This window comes from Pollicipes pollicipes, unplaced genomic scaffold (genome assembly GCF_011947565.3).
Source record: "Pollicipes pollicipes isolate AB1234 unplaced genomic scaffold, Ppol_2.1 Scaffold_3087;HRSCAF=3621_pilon_pilon_pilon, whole genome shotgun sequence".
NCBI lineage: Eukaryota > Metazoa > Arthropoda > Thecostraca > Pollicipedomorpha > Pollicipedidae > Pollicipes > Pollicipes pollicipes.
In genome coordinates, this window is record NW_023596225.1 from 33,010,989 (window position 1) to 33,036,103 (window position 25,115).

The 25,115-nt window shown below is 58.3% G+C and overlaps 2 protein-coding genes across 2 annotated transcripts in view; one reads left to right on the top strand and one right to left on the bottom strand.

The window, feature by feature from the left end:
- Positions 1–257: 257 nt before the first annotated feature.
- LOC119089546 (ankyrin repeat and MYND domain-containing protein 2) lies at positions 258–10,196 on the top strand. The gene is made up of 5 exons (XM_037212282.1): positions 258–428; positions 4,009–4,186; positions 4,676–4,841; positions 7,939–8,078; positions 8,574–10,196. The coding sequence occupies exons 2-5, from the start codon at positions 4,013–4,015 to the stop codon at positions 9,483–9,485; spliced, it is 1,392 nt and encodes a 463-aa protein (XP_037068177.1). The 5' UTR covers positions 258–428; positions 4,009–4,012; the 3' UTR covers positions 9,486–10,196.
- A 1,103-nt stretch (positions 10,197–11,299) lies between these two features.
- Positions 11,300–25,115, bottom strand: part of da (transcription factor daughterless) — a 69,206-nt gene continuing 55,390 nt past the window's right edge. Inside the window, exons 6-15 of the mRNA XM_037213554.1 lie at positions 20,330–20,503; positions 18,886–19,077; positions 18,498–18,557; positions 18,131–18,193; positions 17,356–17,584; positions 17,057–17,177; positions 16,342–16,455; positions 14,710–14,855; positions 12,922–13,055; positions 11,300–12,425 (exon numbers count right to left, since the gene is read on the bottom strand). Of these exons, the coding sequence (XP_037069449.1) occupies positions 12,387–12,425; positions 12,922–13,055; positions 14,710–14,855; positions 16,342–16,455; positions 17,057–17,177; positions 17,356–17,584; positions 18,131–18,193; positions 18,498–18,557; positions 18,886–19,077; positions 20,330–20,503 (1,272 nt within the window). The 3' untranslated portion in view covers positions 11,300–12,386. The remainder of the gene's footprint in view (positions 12,426–12,921; positions 13,056–14,709; positions 14,856–16,341; positions 16,456–17,056; positions 17,178–17,355; positions 17,585–18,130; positions 18,194–18,497; positions 18,558–18,885; positions 19,078–20,329; positions 20,504–25,115) is intronic.

Below are 25,115 nucleotides of genomic sequence, written 5' to 3' on the forward strand. Positions count from 1 at the left end.
AAACCTAGTGACGCTTAGCTATTTTCGTATGATATTCATAGCAGTTCAACATGATAAAATTAGCGAAGTAATTTAGTTAATCTCACCGAATGAACCAACCTAACAGCAGCCCTCTAAGTATTTTAAAATTACCAGAAACAAACTTTTACGCTGCACTAGCCAGCTGTTAGTTTCATCTACATAAATAGCGGTATGGATACAAATGCGCAGCCCGTCTACTGCGCAGGGTTGAATGATAAAACGAATCCAGCAAACACGGCGGAACATATAGATCTAAGGGCGCAGCACAGACATTGGGCGTGGGCACGGTTGCCGGCCGAGTTGTTTCGGGTGGCTGTAGGGTTGCCTCTTGGGCTGCATTCCACTGAGTTAAGAGTCCAATTAAAAGCCCATTATCAGCGAACGCGGACATCGTAGGCGAGTACCAAGTAGGTGCGCGTACCGTCAAGGATGAGGAGTCATTACACCCCCCCCCCCCCCCCTCTTTAGTTTCGGTGTGAGCCCAAGAACATATCCAGAAACTGATTCCAGTGTGTGATGCCTCTTTTTTGTTTGCTTGTTAGCTACATGAAACATGATTATTGAATGAGATGGTAGTAATAGCCTTTTGCATGAAGAAAAACCAGGAGAATGAACATATAGATGTTGATAGTTTGGCAATACATGTTGATTGAAACAAATAGCAGTAAAAGAAAAAGCAAACTTCTGCTGAAGGCATGTTGCTGAGTTGCTACTACATTTATCTTCATTCTCTTTGTATGTATTCAAGGAATTAGGCTATTACCACTTATCTATGTGAATAATGTTGCTCGTGAGTGCATTTGGAAACTTATGTGAATATCACTGTTGTATCGGAAAACTATTGTTGAGCACCCCTGGCCAAGCATCACCATCTATGACTGGACCATGTAATGACTTGTTGACCTTACTGGTCATACCTTATTGCTGATGGCTTGCACCACTAAAAGCCGCTATCTCTCCGCCCCATTTCTGTTATATTCAAAATGGTGGGCATACTCTAGTCAGACTAAAAAAAGTATTTTGTTGAACACTTCTGGCATAGCAGCAACATCATTGCAACAATTTGGGAGCATACACAGCTGAAGTCCAAAAGTTTGAGTCTGGTTCATTGCAACCATCAATTTAAGAATATATGAAGTCTATGTTTTCAAGGAAGTGTGATGCTGCTAAGTTTATTTCAAACAAAACATCTTCCCAGATTTTTTCAAACAAAAATTATATGAAAATTAAATGTGAATTGGCCTTGCCTGACTTTGCTGCACAGGTGCTGCAGGTTCAGATCTATAACAGCATGTGAGCATGTTTTGCAGACTGGTACTCTGACTGGCAGACCAGTCTGAGTCTCATGAGTGCGTGCCATTTTTTGCTGACACTGCCACCAGCAAATGATTTCTTCTTCCACTTAAAATTTTCATTCACATTTTCTAGTGGTGCAACTTGCCATTAGCTCATGCAAAATGCAGGTTTGTCATTTTCTCACAACATTGAAACTGTATCTGCTTAATTTGAACCATTTTCATACCTGTAACATCAGTCTTGAGTCTTAAATGTTTTTGGTTTCCCTTTTGATATGTCTGGTTTAAAATTGTTTGAAAGCAGCTGTATGAAACAACATCCAGAAATTGCATGTGATCTTCCTTTAAAATGGGTTGAAGATGGGGAGACATTAAGGATTTTAACACTGAATAATGCTTCAGTTTGTGTAGAATTGAGTGGCTGAAACATACTGATGTTTTGTTAAGTGCTATGTTTTGATTAACCCTTCATGTGACTTTAACACATTAAGTATAAAGGGAAAGGTGACTGGACATCAACACATCAATCATAAACTGTGCTTGGCAAACAAGCAATATAATTTGGGCAATGATGATGCTACATAGTGATGGCTTCAAGATACTTCAAGTAGACCATGTATGCTTGCCATTAGCCTAGAAGTTCTAGCATGTTCATTCACTCAGCACCAACCAGTTGCACAAAAGATGACTTAGATCTTTTCATCTTTGTCAGCTGCCTGTGCTATAGTAAGATAGTGTGCAGACACAGATGCCTGACTGCATGATGCTGTCATGAAGCAAAAAGGACACTGATGTCTTTGGCACAAGCTGCTGTTGTATGCTAACTTTGGTATAAGCTGCTGTTCCTTAACTTTTAAACTAAACATTGATGACATAGAAATGAAAAGTGTGAGTCAGTTCTGTGATATGTGTGCAGTTAATTCAAAGAGGGCAGGGCATGTGAGTGCTCATAATTTGGTCCAAGTCATTTGCAAGTCCAGATTAACATCTCAAGACCAGCTCATGGAGTCTGCACCTTTGTGGGGTCAATGGGCTACAAAAGGGTGAATATTGCACTGACCTATGCCCCAATGATATATATATATATATATATATATATATATATATATATATTGTGTGTGAGTGTGTGTGTATATATGCCCTGCATGATAAAAGCATGACTTTCCAAAAAATCAATGGCATTCACAATCTTGGAAACTCATGGTTTTTCCTCAGATAACTGAAACTGTGGCCTTGATTACCTTGTCTCTTGACATGAACTGACATCTTGTCATGCTCACTACCCTTAGGTAAGCATTTGACAAAAAGTCACAGGTCAGTCATATTCATTGAGCACTAATTCATACGTCCTTATAATGTGCTTCAAACATCAAAATTATTACCAGCATCATTCACCAAAATTATTTGTTGAAGCCCAAGAGCTCCCTGTTCCCTAGAGCATAGTTGACGAGTGGGCGTTACGCATAACTCGCGCTCACCGTCACAAGCTCCGTAATCGATTATATCTGTAGATCAGATCTGTGACCTATCGAAAAACAACCATGGGCGTCACATTTTGATGCTGTATATACGTGCCGAAGCTGCTGGGACGCAGTGTCGTAACCACGAAAAAAAGTTTCCGATTCGTTTAATTATTTGCGCATATTGAAGCTTTTCTCAAGCTCTTCAGCGCTTCCTGAATGGCGGTTGAATCAGGTTCAGGTTTGGTTGTGCTAGGATCGTGTCGGCTGGAGCCTATGTCTGAGGCGATTCATGCAAGGTGACTTGTAACTCATGCGACTCTTCTGCCGCCACTTTCGCTCTGTTTGGGCAGTATTCCGGGTGCCTATGTCCATCTCAATCGACAAGCTGGACATGGAGGAGAGTTATTTTAAGTATGCGGTTGCTCCGGTTTTACAGATGAGGTCAACGAAGGTGATTCATCGCTGCGCAATAATTTTGATTTATGCCGCTTAAATGAGCGCAATCAGCATATCCGGTGCTGCAACATTGTATCTTAGATAAGACAATAGTATTATTAGTCTTATTCCTCGGAGAAAAAAACAAGAGGATGGAGATGTAGTTGGGTTGATATTTCGGTAACATGCCTTTATCAAAACAATAGCAGAAGTGAATTCCATTCTATTCCATTCCATTCTCCTGTTTTTTTTATCCGAGGAATAAGGCTAATACTACTGTCTTATGTATGTGAATGATGTTCCTCGCTAATGCACTGAACAACTTACGTTAACATGGTATCGTCGTGAACTGCCAGTACGAACTGGAAACTGCCAGTTCACGGCGACACAGCTTGCGGGTTCACTGTGTTAACGGCGGTTAATTACTCGCATTTACATCGGACATTTACACACATTTACACCGAATTATCAGCCTCGAGCAGTTGGGGGGGGGGGGGGGGGGGGGTAGCGGCGCAGCTGCTACTCGCGATGCAGCGTCTTCTGCAGTCCTCTTTTGCTGCGACACTAGTTGCGGAGGCATTTCTCCCACTTTTAGATAGTATTACGCGGGGCTGTTGTTTCTTGTGACTGTTTATGTAAAAACATGCAAGCGATGTTTTGACCCAAAATATGTCATTGGCTCTTGTTTTGTTATTGCATAACAGGCACTCGTAAAACATAGACGTCTCTATATTCCGGAGCCCCAGCAACTTGCAGCCTTTTATACATGGTGACCCGTCGTTGCTCTGTTTCAGGACAATGTTGCTCCAAAAGCTGTTTGATCACATCAGTGCTGATGACGTGGAAGCAGCCAAGGAGCAGCTCTCCAGTGGTTCAGTTAAGGTCAATGACTGCGATGATCACGGCATGACAGCCCTGCAGCACGCCAGCTACAAAGGACGGCACAAGATCTGCCAGATGCTGTTGGATCAGGTACTGGATGGTTACTGGGTGGAATGCTACGCAGGTTTGAGTTCTTGGGTGCAGGGGTGCTGTTGGGGAGCCCGCAACGGGTGGTAAATCCGTTTGCAGTTATGTTTACGGGTAGACTTACGCTGTAGGGTTGAGTATTACCATGTTATGCCGTGATTCCAGATTTAGGCATGCAACGTGCGTTCTCGTCGCTCATGTAGTTTTGTGCAATGCGTTTCATGCAGGTTTAGATCACTGCACTTCTCATATTTCCGTATACCTGTCTGACCTTTGTCTCTTCGTTGTTCTTTGCATGGTGCTCTGGATATCGTAAGGCTCGAACCCTTGATTTCCCTACATTCCCTTCCAATCCTTTCCAAGAGCTGTCCACGACCGCAGTGTCTGCACAGTCGCTCCTACACGAGCGAGGCGTCCAATGCCACGGGGTGCACGTGTGCACACGCGTGTGGTGGGCGGTGCGCAGTGTTCACGTGTGCGGTGCGCACGCAGGGTGCGGACGTGGACTGGGACGGCCACGAGCACGGCTACACGGCGCTCCACTTCGCCGCCCTCTCCGGCAGCGAGCTGACCGTTCGCGCGCTGCTGGCGGCCGGCGCGCGCACCGACCGCACCAACTCGGTCAAGCGCACTCCCGCCCAGATGGCTGCGTTTGTCGGTACGTGACGCGGCGACAGATCCAGCTCCTGAACTGGAACATGCAGTGCCCTGCTGGACTATGCCAAAAGGGAATGCAAAAATCAGGGAAAAGGCATGTAACTAGAAATGACGACGCCGGCGGTCGACGGCGTTCCCACCATCCACTTTGTCGGTGGAGCATTGGCAGGGTGTGGGGATCCTCTCCTAAGGTCGCACTCTCTCCGGCATATTGTTGGAGCGTGAACGCGTAAAGTTGGTAGCAAGACGTATACGTATTTTCGACATTATTAAAACACCGGAACATATTCTAAACATTCACGCGATCAGTTACTGTCTTTGCTGACGATAAACGCGCTCCATAAAAACTGGCTTACAAAAGTTACTGCAACACTACGTCCCGTGCAACTATCTGTGCTTACGGGGAAATGCCCTCCGTTGAAGAAAACTAGCTTACAAAAGTTGCTGCGGCTCCACATCCAATGTAAGTCATGTCGAACGCAAAAAATATACTTTGCGGCCATATAGCCTCAGCAGCTGAGTGCGTCGTAAAGCCCCTCCCCCCCCCCCAAAAAAAATACCTTGCGTGGGGTAATTTTAGTGCAGAACAACTTGGCTAGAACTTCGTTTATGGGTGTTTATGTCACACCATTTGTGGTTTTTCATCCATGCACAAAGAGTGTGCATAAGGACTCGCCCTCATTCACATTGTGTGTGTATGTCTCGAGGGCGCATGGGACGAGGAGGCAGGCAGCAGTGTTTAGCTGTCCCCGTGGGTGCGTGTAGGGGGTCATGGCTACGTTTGAGTACGTGCTGAGGGGGTGAAGGATCGCCAGTGTCGTATGGGCTCGCGCGAGAGACGCGTGGAGAGACGTGCCTGTGGGTTCAGGCCGGACAGTTGAGTCTATGGGTGGACCTGTGAGTGGGCAGGTGATGGGTCTGTGGGTTGAGATGAGGCAGTTGAGTCTATGGGCGGACCTGTGGGTGGACAGGTGATGGGTCTGTGGGCTTAGGTGGGATAGTTGAGTTTATGGGTGGACCTGTGGGTGGAGAGGTGACGGGTCTGTGGGTTTAGATAGGACGGTGGTACACATAGCGCGGAATGCGTGCAGAACACGGGTTGCAACGGATCTGCCACTCTGGTGGACGGTATTTATGGCCCCAAGCGCTGTGGGAATCGCGGAATCAACCCTTCTAAATCTTGGGGGCCAAATATCGCCGCCTGATAAGTGAAACGACAAGATCTCGAGGTTGATGATGTCGTGCGAGTTAAGCGTATTTATGGCTGGTCTTCACTGGACCCACACGCTGCGTCAAAGGTTTGAATCGACCTCCCACGACTGTCCCAAAAACCTCCGATCAGGCCTTCCGAGTACCAATTCCGGCAAAATTGGTAGGCAGACTTTAAATAGTGTGTGCATGGTGAAATATGAGCGGTTCCTTGGGTCAACCCAAAAACATGGTGTCGGGGTACATCTGGCGAATAGACATGTTTAGCACGCTGTGATGTTCCACGAGATCAAACAGATGGCTTATAGTCCGTAAGTAAGCATTGATTGGTCGTCATGTCGTCGTTTGGGGTTCTTCATGGACTATCTTACCATAATAAGCATAACTTTAATGTATCAGACTATCGCTGCAGAAGTCCAACACGCGAAATCTTGTTATCTAAACGCTTGTTTGCGGTCTGGAGATCCTTACATAGCCTTAAGTGATTGGATGCTGTCATGCAATGACGTCCAACAGGCCTTTCCAGAAAAAAACATCCTCCGTGACCTTTTGAATAGCCTGTTTCCGCCTTCATCGGCCGCATATAACCTCATCTCCACAAATTTATCCACCGAAGTCACATAGGATGCTCGGATTTCTTGCACGCGTCATCGGCTAATACAGACATCCAACCAAAAGCCTACCAGAATTGTCCTGACACCGTCACACGACACGTAGCCGGGCAGCCGGCGCGCGGCGGCCGCCGCCGCTGCCCTGGCCGCGTCCGCCGCCGCTGCGGCCGCGGCCTGCGCAGCCCCGCGTCCCCGCCGGCCCGTGTCACGATCGACCGCGCTCAGGTGGCCGCCGCCGCCGCCGGCCGGGATTGTCCTGGCGCCGATCGACGGGGCGCCGGCCCCGCCCCGGGCGCTGATTGCCCCGGAGAGCGGTGCCCGGCCGGTAATCCGCCGGGGGTCGCGGCAGACCATCGAGCGGTTGGCCCGGTACCGGTGCGGCCCGGGCCGCGGCCGGGTCACGTGGTGCCGCACGGCCTGGCGGCTGGTGCAGCGCCAAACTGCGGCAGGCGGCAGTGGGGCAGTGTAACGCTTCATTTGTATGATCTCGTATGGTGTATTTGATATGATATCAAACATGATATCATGCCCCCCCAGGCCCTACACCTGCAGTGCAGATGTTGGGTCTGGGGGGGGGGGGGGGGGCGAGGGGCATGGGCGACATGGAACTCCCATTTTCCGATAGTAGTGAACGTTATCCCTCTGGCGCCGTATGAAAAAGTCGACTCCAAAATTGATTCTGGTACCAGACTTGATGAGACGCTCCTCTGCCTGTGGTACAAATGTTGTATCCAAAAGTACAACTTAACAGTTAGGTGCTGCGAACTGCTTTTGTGACCACTTCCTTCTTCGCCGTATGCTCCACGGGTGGTTCGGTTTTGGTTGTGGGGTTAGATCTGAGCTTTTCCTGTGACGACGTGGTACGAACCATGTTAGCCATGTCGCATATTATTGAGCCCCTGGTCTTGCTCGCGTCCCGGTACAGATCGCGGTTCACTGGCGATTGATTGTCTCTGCCTTGTAAGTTCTCCGTCCTGCACGCCTTTCACCTTCAGATTTCACAAAGGATTGCTGGCGTTAATTCCCTTCAAGAACCTAACCATGTTTGCAATTTCTAAAGCTTGGATCATTAAACCTATTTCTGGCAATACGTATGGTTGCGGAACTTTGGAAGGCGGCCTTTACGTGAAAAGAATGCATTCTTCACATTGGTGACAACACCGCGCTATGTCCTCGGACCGGAGTCATGTTCAGATTTTCCGGCAGTAATTGTATGTTCAGGCGGTGCTGCTGTCCTGTGTCATCTACTCAGTCTCGGGCTCGGTGTATGTTCGGCAGGCAACCACCGGGTGGTGGCCCTGATCAACAACTACGTGCCCCGCTCGCTGGTGGACTACTACACGGCTCCGCGGGGTCTGGAGACGGAGCCCAAACTGCCGCCGGCCCTGGCCGCGCCCACACACCACCTCCTGATGCAGGTAACCGGCGGGGCGGGGGCGCCTTCATGTGCGGGTAACAGGCCGGGTGGCCTCCTGATGTGGATAACAGGCCGGGTGACCTCCTGGTGCGGGTAACAGTCCGGGTGGCCTCCTGATGTGGATAACAGGCCGGGCGGCCTCCTGATGCGGATAACAGGCCGGGTGGCCTCCTGATGCGGGTAACAGGTCGGGGGCTTCCTGGTGCTGGTAATAGGCCGGGGGCCTCCCGATGCTGGTAATAGGTCGGACGGCCTCCTGATGCGAACAACGGGTGACGATGTGACGTCAGCTTCTGTAATAGCAGCGTTCCGTGCTTGCCAGCTTGATCGCGGCTCACTCGCTATGAGGGATTGCCACACAAATCGACCAAGGTCTTTAATGCGTCGCAAACCTCTTAAGTCCCAGCAACTATCGGTAGGCGCCCACGCTAACGTCGCGTCCGCGTGGCCGCCCCGGCACGCAGCACCGCCACCTGACCTCGCCTCCCGCCGCCAGGTGAACCTACACCCCGTGCACATCCTCTCCGTGCTGCGCCAGTCGGCCGCCATGTTCGCCGGCCTGCCGCGCGTGGCGCGCGTACTGGATCTGATCTGCGAGCGCGAGGTGCGACTCCCGGGCGGCGGCAACGAGGTGCTGGCCGTGAAGGCGCATTACCTGGCGTGCGTGCTGCGCTCGCTGGAGGAGACGCGGCAGGCCGAGCTGGCCAAGCAGCCGGACGGCGGCGGCGACGCGGCGCAGCTCGCCGCACGCGTCGGCGAACTGCACGCGCGCGCCTGGCTGCGCTGCAACGCCAACATGGTGGAGGAGTACCAGGAAAACTACGTGCGCGAGTGCATCAAGAGCTTCCCGTGCCGCGAGACGCCGCTCTTCCAGCAGCTGGTGGCGAACCTGGCGCGCGCGCCGCCGGCCGCCGCCGAGACGACGGCGCTGGGCCTGCTAAGCGCCGCGCTTAACGGCCAGCGCGCCTTCCAGGACGAGAAGCAGTGCTGGGCGTGCGGCGAGGAGGGCGCCGCCAAGCGATGCGCCGCCTGCCGCGCCGTCCAGTACTGCGACCGCGCCTGCCAGCGCGCCCACTGGTTCACGCACAAGCGGTTCTGCGCGGCACTTCGCGAGCGTGTGGCCGAGCAGGAGCGGAAGGCGCGCGAGGCGGGCGAGGCGCTCGCTGTGACGTCAGAGGGCGGTGAGAAGACCGCTGCGACGTCACAGGGTGGCGAGAAGACCGCTGTGACGTCAGAGGGCGGTGAGAAGACCGCTGTGCCGGCGGAGGGGGGCGAGACGTCCGCTGTTCCGAAAGGCGCGGGGGAGAGGCCGGATGCGGCGGCAGGAGCAGGGGAGGAGTCTGAGGGCGCGGCCACGGAGTCGAAAGAGGCTGGTCAAGGGAGCGGTGCTGCTGGAGGAGCCAGCTAACTCAGTCAGTCTCCGGCCGCTGCTCGCCGTCCCGCCGTTCATTGTCATCGATGTTTTGAAATGTTTACACGCGTAAGTGTCAGTCATGACTCCACCAGCTGGTGTTGGCTGGCCGGTGGAGTGGGCCGAAGTAGCACCACGTTGCCGTCAAGTCTGGAGCACGTGGTCCGATGGCCCCTGCCTGCTGCGCTCTCTGCTGCACCGTCAATGGACACGCGTGCAAGGCAACGTGCGTGTGCCGGGATCCGAAGAATAGACCCGCGCTGTAGTACTAGGTCCTGTGGACAGTCAACACGTCTCTCCACGGTTAGACGCAAGCTCCAAGACGCTTCTGAAACCCGGGATCCCGTACGGAACGGGATCCGTGACTTGGGGATCCGGTACCCACGAGTGCTTAGCAGTTTGCGGCATCTTCCAGGTTGTACGTGCCATTTTCTGAGCTTCGCGTGAGGTCAGGATCCACTGTTGTTCGGCCATTGTTCGGATCCACCAGCCATTGTTCGGATCCACTCTGTGTATCTGTCTTTAAAACACTGTCACCACGTCACCCGTTCTGTGCACTGACTCATCAGAGTCCCGCAGCCGTGTCTTGGTCGGGCGAGACCCGAGCGTGTCGGGACCGGGCCGGCCCGCGCGCACTGTCCGTCACGTCCGCTGCTCTGGCTCGCTCGGCGGCCACGTCTCGGTCCGCTCGTGCAATACACGCCTCTCACCGTCGTCCGCGCTTGTGTTCGGATTGGGGGTTGGAAGCGGTACCTGGCGAATGGCAAACGACCGCTGCGGATGTGCTGAGCCTTGGCTACGTTTGTCCGTTCCAGACGGGCATGCTCGCGGGATCACGTTGTTAAGTTTGCACTGAACTGATCTGCGTAGTCCGATATATGTGCAACGTGCGGATTGCAAACACAGTGGCTCAGAGCAGTTGGCGCGAACGTACAAATCGTGTCGACCTTGGCCGTCTCCCGCTGTCAATGTCTCGGACCGTCTCATTGCCTGGTCAGGCAGGTTCACTGCAACAACTGCCTTTCTTGGGTGATAAAAGCAAGTTTTCAGATGGCTTGACGGTCTGGACATCGAACAGCTGACGCCTCCTTGCCCAGTGACCTACCGCCGACCCCAGCTGGCCGTATGCTTCACGGCAGGCAAGCTCTCGAAGACGTGAGGTCTACGTAGCTAAACTGTCCGATGCGCACTATCTTATCCCGTGGCCCCGCTTAAATAGTGAGTTTTTGCTGTCCGTTTTATTCCTCGATCGCCATGCTCGCCGTCACAGGCAACCGCCGTTTCCATGTCGGCTTTCGCGACGACAAACCAAAACTCCGGCCATTAATATCGGTTGCCTCCCGACCGTCAATATCGGTGGTCTCCCGGCCGTCAATATCCGTTGTCTCCTGGTAGCTAGCATCGGTTGTCTCCCGGTCGTCAGTATCGATCGTCTCCCAACACGGCCAGCGACCCGGCGCGGCGCCGCACGCGGCCGAGCCGAAGCGTCCCTGTTCGCGTACCCTGATTACTCGCGGGACCAAGGCATGCCTTAAAATACATAGAGCTGTCGTGCAGATGAGAATTAGGGGAACCTCAGGTTTTTGCCAGAAGGGAAACAAAGTCCCCAGCCGAGTGCTTCTTCCAAAATGCACGGGGAACAAGGGCAAACGACAGCTTCTATCAAACTCGATCTGTTCCGACGGGGTAGACCGCAATAAGGACATGGCAGCAAATATGGTCGTTTGTCTTGCTGGAAACGAAGTCTGTTCAAATGTCCCAGCATATCGTAGGTTCTGTTGAGCTGATTTCCGGCAAAGCGAAACTCGGCATAAATGGCACATGGATATATATGTTTCTACAATCGACTATCGTACTCAGGTATAATGCGATTTGAAGTACAGACAACACGGAGACTGCGTCGGGTGACACCCACTCAACAAAGAAAACAATATATCCTCCATGCAGGCCACACTAAAAACAACGTCCTCCCAATGGTTGATTTCGCGGCATGAGCGGGGGCGCGCGCGCGGAGATATGAAGTGCCGATTGAATGAACCGTGCCTCCGCGGCACGCCGCCAGGCGAGGCAGGCAGCCTCTGCAAAAGCTCATCACCACAAAAATAGCAGCAGGGGCGGCGCCACCAGCACACCCACCCACCCACGCGCACTCTCTGTCTCTCGCTCACTCGCTGTCTCTCGCGCGGGGCGCGCGGGCCTCCGCACGGGGCCGGTAATGCCAGAATGAGCAGGGGGCGGGGTCCGCGGGCGACGCCCGGAGATCTGGCGGCGCCCGGCCGCGCCGCGCCGCGCGCCACTGGCCGATCGCCCTCGCGCCGCATATGTACAGACGGGGCGGCGCCGCCGGCGCCACAAGCGGGCGACAGATGCCGAGGCCGGAATGAACGTAATACTGACGTTGCGTCGCCAGCTGGCGGCCGTCCGAGGGCCGGGCCGGGCTCGGGCGCCGAGCGGGCGCACGTCATGGAGACGAGAAGGGGAGAGGCGGCGCGCCGGCCCCCAAATGACACAACTCACGAGTAAAATACGTAATGCACTTATGGAATATCATGCACGAATGGGGGTCGACCGCCACGGCCGCCGCGCGACGCAGCACGCTCGCTCCGCGGTCATAAAATAACAACTTTGTACACAGAACACTTGTGTGCGGCCTTTGTAAATTGGTCTGCACGGCGGCCGGAGCGCGCCCGCCCGCCTAGCCTACCGGTCCTCCGCCGCCGCGGCGCTCCGACGCAGCCCACTATGTACACACTACCGCCATCCGGCGGGCAAGACTCGAGTCAATATGTATCACATGTGACGCTGCGCGGCGCTGCCTTCCGCGTTCGCCCGGACGCCGTCAGCGCTGCGCACGGCCGACTCCGAAGTGAAGCTGTCATCAGCCGTCGGTAGGTGCCGCTACTGTTGGTGCTGTAGAGAGTGCGAGGGCACCGCACCCTAAAACAAAAGCCCAATAGTTAGCCCGCGCCGCAAAACACAAAAGCCAGGTCTCGCCGGGATCTCAAACGCAAGATGGTGTGCGTGACTTATAAGGCCATGTTCTGGGGCAGGTCAGAAGGCAGTCTCAATATGCAATATTCTGGTGCTGAAGTGCACCTCGGTGCACCTCAATAGGAGCTACGGGAGGGACAAGACGCCCCCTCTGGAACAAGGAAACAAAAGACGGCGAATGCCAAGGCTTGGCGGAATTTTTCAGCTGCACAGTGGACATGTTTTGGCGGGGTCAATCTTAATACGCCCTTGAGACCAACATTGCTGCACCAAAACGGGAAGCACTTCGTGACGTAGCCGAAATACTCTCCCACCACAGGTGCTGACTCATTTGCCTCCAAAAATAGAACAGAGCTGTTGCACGTAGTCACATGTCCATTCTGGGCCAGTCCTTCTGCAGAGGCATCAATGCCGCGTCCGGCGCCCAGGTGCCGCCACGTACGGAATGACTGACGTTGCTGACGTTCATGTTGAAGGGGATGCCGGCGGCGCTGGGGTGCATGTGATGAGGTATGTCGTCGTTCTTCTCCTCCTCCCGCCGCTTCAGGCAGGCGGCCTTGGGGTTGAGGTTGCGCTCTGCGGAGGGGCCCGACACGTCAGCGGCGGCGGCGCCGGCGGCTGGCCGATCCCAGCCCGGTCCCGGGCGGCCACCGGTAGGAGGCACTCCCTAACACACAACGGAGTCCGATTACAGCCAGACTCTAGCCGGTCAACACGGCGACCTGCCAATGAAAAATGCAGGCAAGGATAGTTGAGCGCGATCAAATCACTCTCGACTCATTCCGTGGATCATGCACAGGGCGGGAAGCTGAGTAGGGTTTTGGATTTCGGTTGAGTTTCAGAGGGTGTCAGATTTTTATGGTACGCAAGCTGTTTCTTCACATCCGTTACCAAACATGACGTATAAAGTCAGGCATGCAGATGTGGTTGAAAATAAAGAGCATGACACAAAACACATGACATCCGACATATTGCGATCAAAGTAAACAGAAATTGCAAGGCACAATACACACCAATCGAAAATGAACGTGTTTCAAAGCAGCGTAGCTCAATGTTACCAGCAAAACAAAAGTCAACACAACAACGATAAACACATTTAAACTAGGGAGAACCATGAAGCCAACTGAAACATAATTTAGAACAGTGAAACAAGATGTACGATTTCATGCAAACAAAGCTCCTCAGAAAAGGAAGCGTCTCAAAATCGTGGCTGGGTGAAGTCAACTGGACACCACTCGGGTCTGGGATTGAACTCAACCGACGGATTCCGTTCAATCGCGACGATCCGTATATGTCGGGACGGTTGATGTTCAAACTCAATGCATGCACCTTGTAATGAAAGCGATCAGATTGGCGTGTGGGAGTGTCCGTTTTGAACTTTTACAGAGGTTCGTCTAGCCGGCATCCGTTTCGACTAAGTTGCTGCATCCAGACAAGGATTCCCAACCTCCGCAAATGGAGATCATAACGGTTTTGTAAGTATGCCCTCGAAATTCCGTCTGGTGATCACGTTTGAAAGCCCCATCTAACCGGGTAGAATGTTTCTGTCCAGCCACACTCAGCGCGCCAGTCAAGCCACTCTTCAGCCATTAGACCGAATGTCGGCACTGAATGAAACAGCCACGCACATGCTATCTCAATCAGAAAAAAAACAAATGTTAGCAACATAACGCGAGCGAAACCAACCACAAAACAAAAACAGCTTACACTAAGGAGAAAGACAGCAAGCCAACAGCTTAGCAAGCCGGCGGGATGACCCACACCTTCACGGCTCCGGCGCTCAGGCGGCGAGGACGCCACAACCCGACTTAATCCCGGGAAGACCGTAACGCGGCGGTGCTCGTCCGACCAAGGTTCAGTGCCGCTCCTCTCTATCGCGGAGCGCCGGCCAGCCCGCCGGCGAACACCGGCGAACCAGACCACCCTCTCCGGCAGGCCTGCCGAACCCAGCCGAAGGCTCCGCCGCGGCGGGGACCCGCCGCCAACACCGAACGCGTGCCCTCCCGCCAGCCGAGCCCAATCCAGTGAACGGCATCCGCAGGCAGGCCACCGCAAACGGCGCCGACACGCACGCAAACACCGAAAACCGCCGCCACACCCATGCCACGCCCAGCCGGCGCACCGTCGGCGGCGGCGCTGAAAGCAGGCAACACCGAAAGCAGACTGGACGCCACACACAGCACCACAAACGCGCGCGCGGCCGTGCGCGCCGGCGGCGGCGCGGCCTAACCTCGAACTTGCTGCTCCAGCGTCATGATCACATCGACGGCCAGGTTGAGCACGCCCAGCTTGGTCTGCGGCTTGTCCTGCTTCATGTGCGTCATGCACATGCGGCCCAGCTCCTTGAGCGCCTCGTTGATGTCGCGAATGCGCACCCTGCGGGGCGCGCGGTCGGTGTCAGCGGTACGTACCTCGGACCTGGGTCTCCAGTTGGCTGATCACCTCGACCGCGTGGTGCAGGATGCCCAGCTTGGTCTGCGCCTTGTCACTCGTCATGTGCACCGTCACCATGCGACCCAGCTCTTTGAACGCCTCATTTATATCTTTGACGCGAATCCTGCGGGAGCAGCCGGAGGCGGCCGTGACTAGCCGAGCCAGGCGCGGCGTCGCGCCCGCCCGCGGCCGCCACACGGGGTAAGGCTGGCGAGCGGCGCCCACACGCACCCGCCGACAGACGACACGGAAGGACAGAGAGTGGGAGGGGCGCGGAAGAGACGCGGCCGGCCGCGGCGGGTACGTGTGGGTGTGGCGGTGCGTGTACCAGTGCGGGGGGGACGTGCAGGCAGTCGTACCGCAAGCTGATCCGACTCAAGCCACAAGAAATGTCAACTGAACAGTGCGGCAACACCGAACAACAGGTAACTCAAGAGGTTCATTCACCGACAAATCCAGAAATAAACGGCACAATGCTCCCCGCCCGCTTTCTCCACGGCCGCTGACACCAAGCGATCAAAACGCGACAAAAAGAAACCGACCGAACGTTAACTGCAACCGGATGCAAACGCAAGTTGACGTTCTACGTAAACAAAAAACCCGCAGCACCCACCCAGCCACGCCCGTCCAGTGAGCCCTTTTACTGCTGGTGACCAGCTCAGCGCACAGGCGGGGCGCCGTCCTACAACACAAATATCCACAGCCTCCAGCCGGCCCGTCGAGGCGCCGACCCATCGGCGCCCGCCGGGCAGCGGCCGCCCGTCGTCGCCTCCTGTCCGGTTCCTGACTCCCGGACAGGACCGGACAGCGGCCGGCGGGCAGGCGGACGGGCTCCCCCGGAGGGCATGCAGCGTGCAGGACCCCCCTCCCCTCGGCGCCGGCCCGCTCCCTCTACGGCGGAGCGGGCCGGCGCCGTCGGCCGAGGCTGAGCGTGCCGGCCTCGGCATGCCGGCCAAACCGCGGTATGCCGGGCGACGCGCGCCAGGGCCGTCCGAGCCGGCCGTGTGCAGCCCGGCATCACGTGCCATGCCGCGCCGCACCGCCCCGCGTCCAGCGTCGGGGAGCGAGCCCGAACGCGAGCCCGGGTGGCCAGATTTACCGGCCGCGGCGCGCGTCACCCGACATAGCAAGCGCCGGGCCACTGACGGCGCGGCCTGTCGGCCAGCTCCGTGGCGTGTTTCATTCAATGATCAAAAACATAAGTCGAGCAGAGCTGGCCTGTTTGTGCTGCCGTGCTCGGAAAGAGGCACGAGACTTCGCCGAAATCCGGCCGTTCACTTCGTGAGCATGATAGTTGGTCAAGGCTGGAGGCTAGCAAGGCCTTCGAAGCCAAATTCCAAAGGGCAGCCGGCGCCGCGGCGAGGCGGCACGCTCCCCTTCCCCTCTTCCCGCGCGCCGGGCGCCGACCGGCCGGTGGCGGCCCACGTACCGTTCCCGCTGGTTATTTGCACTACGTCGCTCCTTCTCGCGCACGAGCTTGACGCCCGGGTCCAGATCGGACTCCTCTTCGCTGCAACAATCGACAGCGGGCTGTTGTCCGGCGCTGTTTGGGCAGAGCATCCCCGGTCTCGTAACGGCGCACGGTCCGCCACAGAGCACGCACACACGGGGGCGCCGCCAGCGCGCGCGCCGCCGGCGGCGCGTGCGGCCCGCCGGCGCGCGCGCGCGCCGCGCACACCCCCGCCTCACACCGCTACAGGGACGACAACAGGCAACGGCGGGGAGTGGCGAGCGCCCGTCTGACGGACTGAAAAGATTGTGTCGCCAATAGGCTGGCTTGACTGGCTCATGAGCGCCGCAGGTAGTGGGTTTGCATTTAATGACAGCACGTCACGGGACTCGTGAAAAACGACGGGAAATATGACTCGTGAGGTATGGCTTGCTTTGACGGCTCAGACCCCAGACTGCAACTGATTAAGTCTTAGTACTCTACAAAGAATCGACGCTATAATACCACCAACACGCATCCGTCGTATTACCGCAGGCTTCCAAACAGTCAGACCGCATGCAAACCGAAAGAAGAAACATCTGTTCACAGCTTCGCTGACAGGCCGTGGCAGAGGGCTGCGGCCGCGAACCAGAGCGTGACCCCCGTCAGACGCCCACCGGCCGTGCACCGGCCGCCACCGCCGAGCCACACTCACTATCGTCGCGACCGCTTCGCCTTGGACGACGTGGACGAGGTGGAGGTGGTGGAGGCGGCCACGGAGCTGGCCGACAGGTTCGAGCCCAGCTCCGTGCTGTCCGGCGCCTCTTTCCGCTTCTCTGCGGCGGGGAGGAGCGGGCCGTCAGCGGGCCGTCAGCGGGGGGGCGGCGCGGCACTGTCCAAACGCACACAGCGCGACACAATCACCACAAAGCGCCGAGTTCAGACAGCGCTCTCAGCCGACGCCAGCAGCCGTCGCTGCCCTGCCGCGTGGTGCCGTGCGCGGCGGCCACTCACTGGAAGCGGTGGCGCGGTCGGGCTGCTCGGGCGACACCAGCTGGCCGTAGGGCGGCGCCGAGCCGGCGGCCGCCCGCAGGCCGGCCACGTGCTGCTCCATGTAGAGGAGGCCGTTGGCGTGAGCGCCGCCGGCCGCCGGGTGCAGCGGCAGCATGGGCGGCGCCGGCGGCTCGGCGTGGCTGCGCATCACCATCAACGCGTCGTCCAGGCGCTCCTCGATCCGGCCGCCCTGCCGACCGGCCCACCACGTCACGCAGGGGCGGGGCAGGGCAGGGGATCAGGGCAGGGAAGGGCACCAGGGTAGGGCAGGGCACAAGGGCACGGCATGGCAGGGAAGGAAAGGGCAAAGCACCAGAGCAGGGCAGAGCAGGCAGGGCAGGGCAGGGCAGGGCAGGGCAGGGCAGGGCAGGGCAGGGCAGGGCAGGGCAGGGCAGGGCAGGGCAGGCCATGCCAAGCCAACTGAGCCTGGGTCACGTCAGCTAGGATCAAATGATTGTGTGGTGTGGCAATACCGCAGACATTCTCATCAGTTTTCCTCCAATGACAACAATAGCAAACTACTAATGTTAGAAGAGCAAGACAATGGCAAGAGCGCTTCGTTGGTGTCAACAATCGTGCATCAAACATTAGAGCAAAGAGGGGTGATGAAACACTTAGCAGGGCTGCATGCCTGAGAACGTACGGCGCCATGTGACGGAGTCGCAGGTCAGTGTACAGATAGGTCACACATCGACGCTATTTACGTTTTAACACTGCTCAGTGATTGCCACCTTACCTGAGCGTGGTCTCTTAGAAGTCCAATAGCGTCATCCAAATGCTCATCAGGCATTCGTGGATTCTGCCAAACAAACGAAACAACGACACAAACATCAAACCGAGGTCGAATGAGGCTGGTGCGCCGCCTGTGCGGTGTCACGGCAAACTGAAGTGCTCACGGCCGCCGAGAGGTGGCGCGCCGACCGGTCAGCGCCGGGTGCGGTGAGAGAGCGCCTCCGCGCCGAGCTAGGGTGGCATGCACTAGTGCCGGTCTGCTGCACTAACGGTGAGAGGCTCTGTTACGGCGGAGCGCGGCACAGTTACGGCGGTGACGGCGACATGCGACGGTGCAGCGAGCCAAGACGGCGGCCGAGGCCGGCACGTACCGGCGTGTTTGGAACGGCGCCGCCGCCGTAGCCGCTCGCTGCGTGGTCCGGCGAGTAGATCTGAAACGGCCGACACGACAGCGTCACCAGCCGCTCACACGGCTTATGGCGCAGCTCGCGTACAAGGCAGCACAGGCGAGACGCGAAATAATTCGATGAACATTGCCAACCTATGACGCATTTAACGGCGAAACGAAAATGCATCCACGAGCCGGGGCAAAACAAAGCACTCGCAAAAACCAACTATAACCCCACCCACCGACGAGCCAGCGCGAACAAACACCTCCGTCATCCTCTCCTACAGCGCGGCACCGCGAGCGAAAGCGGTCGGCACCAGAGGCGTCCGTGAGCCCGTGGCGCCGTCCGCCGTGGCGGGCCGGGTCCGTACCGAGGCCAGCGCCTTGCCCAGCGTGTCTCCGGTGTTGGCCTGCGGCGGCGGCGGCGGCGCCGGGTGGCCGCTGCCGGCGCTGTACATGGGCGAGCCGGCCGACAGGTGCGGCGACACGGCCGGCGTCGACGACGGCGGCGCGCGGAACGACGACATCGACGGCAGGTTGGAAGACAGGTCGGCCCCGTACACCTGCCGCAAGGATGTCCGCCCGCTGTCACAGGCGTTGCCCTTATGTGTCTTTCTCCGAATTAGGGCATTTGTACCTGAATGTTGACACATCGAAAATCCACATGTCTGAATCTACACGTCATCCACGTCAAAATGACATCTGAATCTCTGCTTAGTTACACCTGAATTACTACAAAATAATATATGAATATAATTATCTTTTGAATATCGGTTGGCTTTGGTAGGGCCAGATCAAATCACGCCTGGTTTGCGCAAACAAAAGCGGAGGGCAGGTCGGAGTAGGGGGTAATTTGTTTTGTTTTTTATTCAGTAGGGACGTGGCGCGCTTCGTCGGGGGCCCAGGATGGGTTCTGCCGATGTCGGTCTGACGCCGCGTCGACGACGCGTGTGCTTCAAACCGGCCTCGGGACAAGAGCATCGCCGTCAGCGACACACCCGGGAGCCGACCAAGATCTGCGGCTGGTCCACATGCAGATCCGGCACAGCTGGAATTTAACTTTCCTTGAATTCGGATTGTACCGCGCTGTTCATAATACCATGTAAGACCTCGCAGACGTCATTGCCGGCGACTGGTTAATGAGCTACGGAGGCCAGTGGCGTTAAGCTTGTTGTGCGCACGTCACGCCAATCCCACGCCGATCTTGGCAGCCATCCAAAAAATGGAACAGGATGGGATAGCGATTTCCAGTAATGTGGATGTTCTGAGCGCAAAATTCACGCCGAGAACCGAGCCTGTGAGCCGAATGATGACCAAAAATATGCACACAAACTGCAAACACCATAATACCGTGAAGGCATCCACCACAGCATAATGAATGCCGCAGACAACCACTGCAGCATAATTAACACTGCAGACATCCACTACATCATAATTAATACTGCAGACATCCGCTGCAGCATAACAATACCGCAGACACCCACTACAGCGTAATTAATACCGCATAGACATCCGCCGTAAGCAACTTTGTGCACAACGAGTGCCCCGCAGCGTCGGGCGGCCGACCGAGAAGAGGTGCGGCAATTCGTGGCAACAGTTGCAGCCTATCTGACCGTGTGAGGGCTCAGGCAGGTACCACGGCATATATCGGTCGTCCACGACATAAAGTTGCGACAAACCGGCCATAAAGATCATCGTTAGCGGCCGGCAAGGGCGGTTTTACGGCCCCATCACGCCATTGGCTACGAGCCATATCGACACTCAATGACGCACGACCGACCGCGGCACGGGGCGCCGCCGCTTCGCCGAACTTACCATGCCGTCGGGCATGCCGTAATGCGGCGACGCCTGCGGCACCGGCCCCATCATGCCGCCTGGCGAGTAGCTGGAGTACTGCGAGTTCCACGGATCGCCGGCAGGGGCGCCGCCGTCGAGGAAGTAGGAGCTGTAGCGTCCGGGCGAATCCTGGCTGTAGTCGTCGCCCACATACTGCCGGGAACAGAGAGAGGGGGAGAGAGTCAGTGGTCAGCGCGTGGTGGCGGTAAATTGCCGTCCCGCGTCGCGGGACGCCGTCCGGCGGCCCACACGTCCCCGCCAGCCCTGTTTACGGTCGCCGCCGAGAGACCGCGCCGACCGTAAACTACACACGGCCGACAGAATTAATTAAGCCGCCGTCGCATAAATACTGGCGATTCATTACGCCCTGGGCGCGCGCGACCACGCGCCGCCGCCGGCCGGCCGCTCGGTCTGTTGGTTGTGCAGGCGGCCGGGGCGCGCGCGCGCCCGCGCCTGCAACCCAGCGAGCGGCCAGGGGCGGCCGGCGGCCGCTGACCACGGCTCCAAGGCCAGCCTGTGCCGGCGTCAAGGTGATCCGGCCGCGACGGCGTCGGCCGCCGCTGCAGGCTCATTGAGAGGCGTACCCGCCAGGACACGGCCGCCGCGCTGGCCGGCCGCCGTCGGCCGCCTCGTTAACACGGCCGAGGTCCCGCGGGCCCGCCCGAGTTTAATAAACTCGCGCGGGACCGTTTAATAAACTCGCGCGGGAGCCGTTAGATAAACCCGCGGGGCGGCGCCGGCCACCGTTCCGTCGCGAAGGATCGCGCCAATAAAGCGCGCGCTGCCTCTATTTACGACGCCGGCTAAGGAGTTTACGACGCCCACCAATGGATGGCCGTTCAATCGGAGCGGGGAGGGGGGCAGCCCGAGCTGGGAGGGGGGGGGGGGGGCGTTCGTTGACGGCGTGCCCATGTCGTCGGCGGCTGGTGCTATTTCCGGAGCGCGATAGCGGCCGGCCGGTCGGCGGGGCGCCACGCAGCGCCGGCCAGCTCCCGGCGCCGGCGGAGCGACATCTGCCGACGTTTGTGGCGCGCGGACCGCGTTCCCAGGCGCGCGCAGGTAGTTGTTTCACGGCTCATCGGCGCCCGGCAGCCGCTGCGCCGCATTTGTCACGAGGCACGCCTCCCCGGTCTGGTCCTAATCGTGCCAAACGCCGACAGAGCGGCTTTTAAACGCCGGCAGATTTCGCCGCTGACGCGCGCGAGTCGCCGACCAGCGCCGCTTCCCAGAGCTCGGCCGCTGACGGCTGCCACGGGTTCCGCTAATGACTCGACGCGGACGTAATGACTCGGCATCGCCCCCGCGGTCCGAGTCGGCGGCGCGGCGCGGCGCGGCGCGGCGCGGAGCCAGACGCCCGGCCGGGCCGCAGCCGCCGGCCATGAAACGCTCAGCAGCGATCGGGACGGCGCTGACGGGCGCAGCGTCCATCAGCCGCCATTAAAATCGGCTCGATTGCGGCGCGGCGCCGCTCCGGGATCGCCAACTGGTGATTAAAAATGTAAACAGGCAACTTGCGCCAATCAGCGGCCCGCAAACAAGGCGTTTGTCTTTCCGGCCGCCATTCGCGGCGCATAAATCAGCGATATTTGTCCGGGCCAGCCCATTCGTCACACTTGTGCCGCGAAAAGCAGGAAATCAGCCTACGAAGGGTGCCGTCCACAGCTGCTGCGAACGAAAAACATTTAGAGATCCCTGCGGATCGCACCCAAATGGGAAAATAATGGCAAAGTGGTCCGAGGGACCGATAGAAAGCGACTCGACTAAAACACTAATGCATAACGCCGCTTCACTTAACGGACGACGGTGGGCCGATCAAGCAAGAAGACGTCGGTTGCAGCCGCTCCTCCCAGCGTGTGCGACGAGCCATCGACCACTACAGAAAAACACCCCACAACGACCCTTGAACCAAGATGGTAGTGGCAGTACGCTTGAGCATGTTTTTGTGCGCATCAGCACGGCGGCGACGGCCGCCAAGGGTCGCCGTCGGACAGCCGGGCGACCGATCGCGGTCGAATCTTCCGAGCGCCGGTGCGGGGCAGGCCCGGCGCCGGCCACTGACCCCGCGCCGACCGGTCGAGGCCGCCCTCGCCCCGCCGACGCCGGCGCGACCTCAGGTCGCCGGGCACGCCGACACGCGGCGTCGCCCGGTCGAAGTCGCGCCCCGACGCCGTCGACGCCCGGACGGCCAACCCGACCGGCTGATTGGTTATCGGCGGCTGGGCATACATGGGCGGGCGGCCGGCCGGCGGCCGAGTGCGCGCGCCCGGCCGCGGCGGCAGGCCGTCTGGGCCGCCGCATTCCGCGGGGCGGCGGCGGCGGCCGTTTTTAGCGATCGGCGCCCGAGGCGGGACGCCAGAGCCGAGAATGTGACCCCTGGCGCGGCCGGGCCGCCGGCACGTCCGCCTGTTACCCGACACTGGGCCGGGGCGGGGCGGAGCGGACCGGACCGGACCGGACCGGACGGGACCGAACCAGCGCCCCCGCCGCCTGCTGTACACTGACACAGACGGGGCTCTCACTCAGGGAGCAGCGTTCGCGCTGTCAAGCTTTAAGCTCGACCCTGGCGGTCGGGTCGCCGCCCGCGAAACCGACCACGCTCGGCGGTCGGCCGCTCCACGGCCCAGCCGCAGACCGCGGTCCGGTCCCTGCGCACCACACAGACCATCCCGGGTCTCTGAGCACAGCCTGCGCGGCGCAGAGACGGCTTTCGCGCACGCTGGACGATTGCTGCTGGGGCTGGGCAGACACGCCTCCAGTCCAGGGGTGATGACAAGCGCCAGCTGACCGAAGTGGACGCTTCGAGCATTGCGGCCAACGCAAAGACACAAACCGCGGCGACGCTCCGCCCCAGGGAAGACATGACGACTACGGAGAGGGAAGGCCTAAGGCGCGTCCGACAAGGACACCGCTGATGTGCTATCAGTACCCCGCCCGGGGCAAGCTCCGCCGTTATTAATCTCTAGATCAATTACCACTTGTCTCACAGCACACAGAACTCGGCGATCCGCTTTCCTCTCCATGGACCCATGTAACGATAAACCGCCATGTCGGTATCCCTCCACAGTAATACCCCGGTTACTCAGCACTGTTTGCTCTAAGCACGCCGAGGACAAAGCGCAAGCCCGCTATCAGACACTTAGGTCACAGAGCGAGCCGCGGCTGTCACGCCAGCCGCGACGAGACCGCCACGAACGGAAGCCGGCCGGTCGCGCCCGGCGACGACGGCCCAGCGTCCCATCGCCGCCGCGCCGCCGCCGGACTCGGCTTCCCGGCGGCCGCCGGACTGCCGCCCGCGCCGACTCCGACGCCAGGCCTCCCGCCGCGCCCGGCGCTAGTATCATTCGCCGCCGGCCAAAACCAACACGGCGCCGACAGGTTACTGCCGACCAGACGGAGGCCCGGCCCGGGAACGCCGGCAGACGTCGGAATAGACGACCCACTCCAGACTCGCTGGCTCCCGCCGAGGCCGTCCCGCACCGGCCACTTCTCGTTGCGCGGCGCTGCGATACGATTCCGGGCGGAACGGAACTGAAAAGTAGCACAGCGTTGGAACCAATGAGATTCTGCAACGCGTCCCACACCGCAGCCCACGTACAAGGCGGGAGGGAGCGCTTGTTTTCGTCTGCCTCTTGGCAGACGAAAACTTGAATTTCAGTCCGCTGCTCGCTAATACTATCTCCGCTTCTCGCAAGAAATCGCCGTGGAACACACCGTTGACTGCCATCTTGATTAGATACGGCCTGTTGCCGGCGGCCTATAATCTTTAAGTGCGCATGACTTTGTTCGCTATGCTCCTATACAGTTCGGTTCGGTTCGGTTCGGTTCGGTTCGGTTCAGTTCAGTTCAGTTCAGTTCAGTTCAGTTCAGTTCAGTTCAGTTCAGTTCGGTTGGGTTGGATCGGGTTGGGTTGGGTTGGGTTGGGTTGGGTTGGGTTCGGTTCCGTCCCACATCGCGTTGCATCGCAATGATCTACAACGAAAAGAGGCCGATGTGGGACAGCCTTTATGCTGGCGAAGTTCATGGCCCGCGAACACCAGGTGCACTCCTCCGCAAAGCCAGGGCCCGCTTCGCCCTGACGTCCACCTCCATCGCGCCTCATCCCCGCGCGGGCAGCGCCCGTCCGGCGGCCAGCCGAGCTCACCGCGCCCGCACGAGGACTGACCTGGCTGAGCCGGCGGCGCAGGTGCGGGTTGCGCCGCGCCATGATCACCATACTGGCGGCGTCCTGCGGCCGCGGACTGGGCACGTTCGGGCTGAACGGGCCCGGTAGGCCGGGGCTGGGCGGCGGCGCCGGGCCCCGGCCGAAGCCTGGCAGGTCCAGCGCGTTCACGTTCGGCGGCGCCGTCATGGCGCAGCGCTCGGGGCGCGCGGAGGGCACTGGCGCGGCTGCGCCGACTCCGCTGAGCAGGCGCGTACGACACGCGCGGCGAGGCGCTTGACAGTGCACTTGCCGTTCACTCGCTGTTCGACACGACAGGGGCTCGGTCAGGTCACGTCAGGTCGGTCCGCGGGACGAGCTGGCCCGCCGGGCCTTACAGAGGAGCACCGGTCGCCACTCCCGGCACGGGAAGACGCCAGGCTGTCCGACACCGCGCCAGGCAGCAGCCGCTCGGCCGAGGCGTCGCGTGTCGACTCGGTCACCGCGCAAACACCGCTGCCCGCCTCCACAGAGCCACTCCGATTACTCGCGGACAGCCGTGAATCACAGGCACGCGGGCCGACTCTTCGAGCGAGCCGATCACGTGTGCGGCGTCCATCAGCACCT

What these genes read in the sequence shown, in the direction of transcription:
- LOC119089546 (XM_037212282.1), top strand. Translation starts at nt 4,013, where the DNA reads ATGTTGCTCCAAAAGCTGTTTGATCACATCAGTGCTGATGACGTGGAA. An exon ending in CCAGATGGCTGCGTTTGTCG is followed by an intron (nt 4,842 to 7,938) that starts GTACGTGACGCG and finishes TATGTTCGGCAG; the next exon opens with GCAACCACCGGGTGGTGGCC. An exon ending in CACACCACCTCCTGATGCAG is followed by an intron (nt 8,079 to 8,573) that starts GTAACCGGCGGG and finishes TCCCGCCGCCAG; the next exon opens with GTGAACCTACACCCCGTGCA.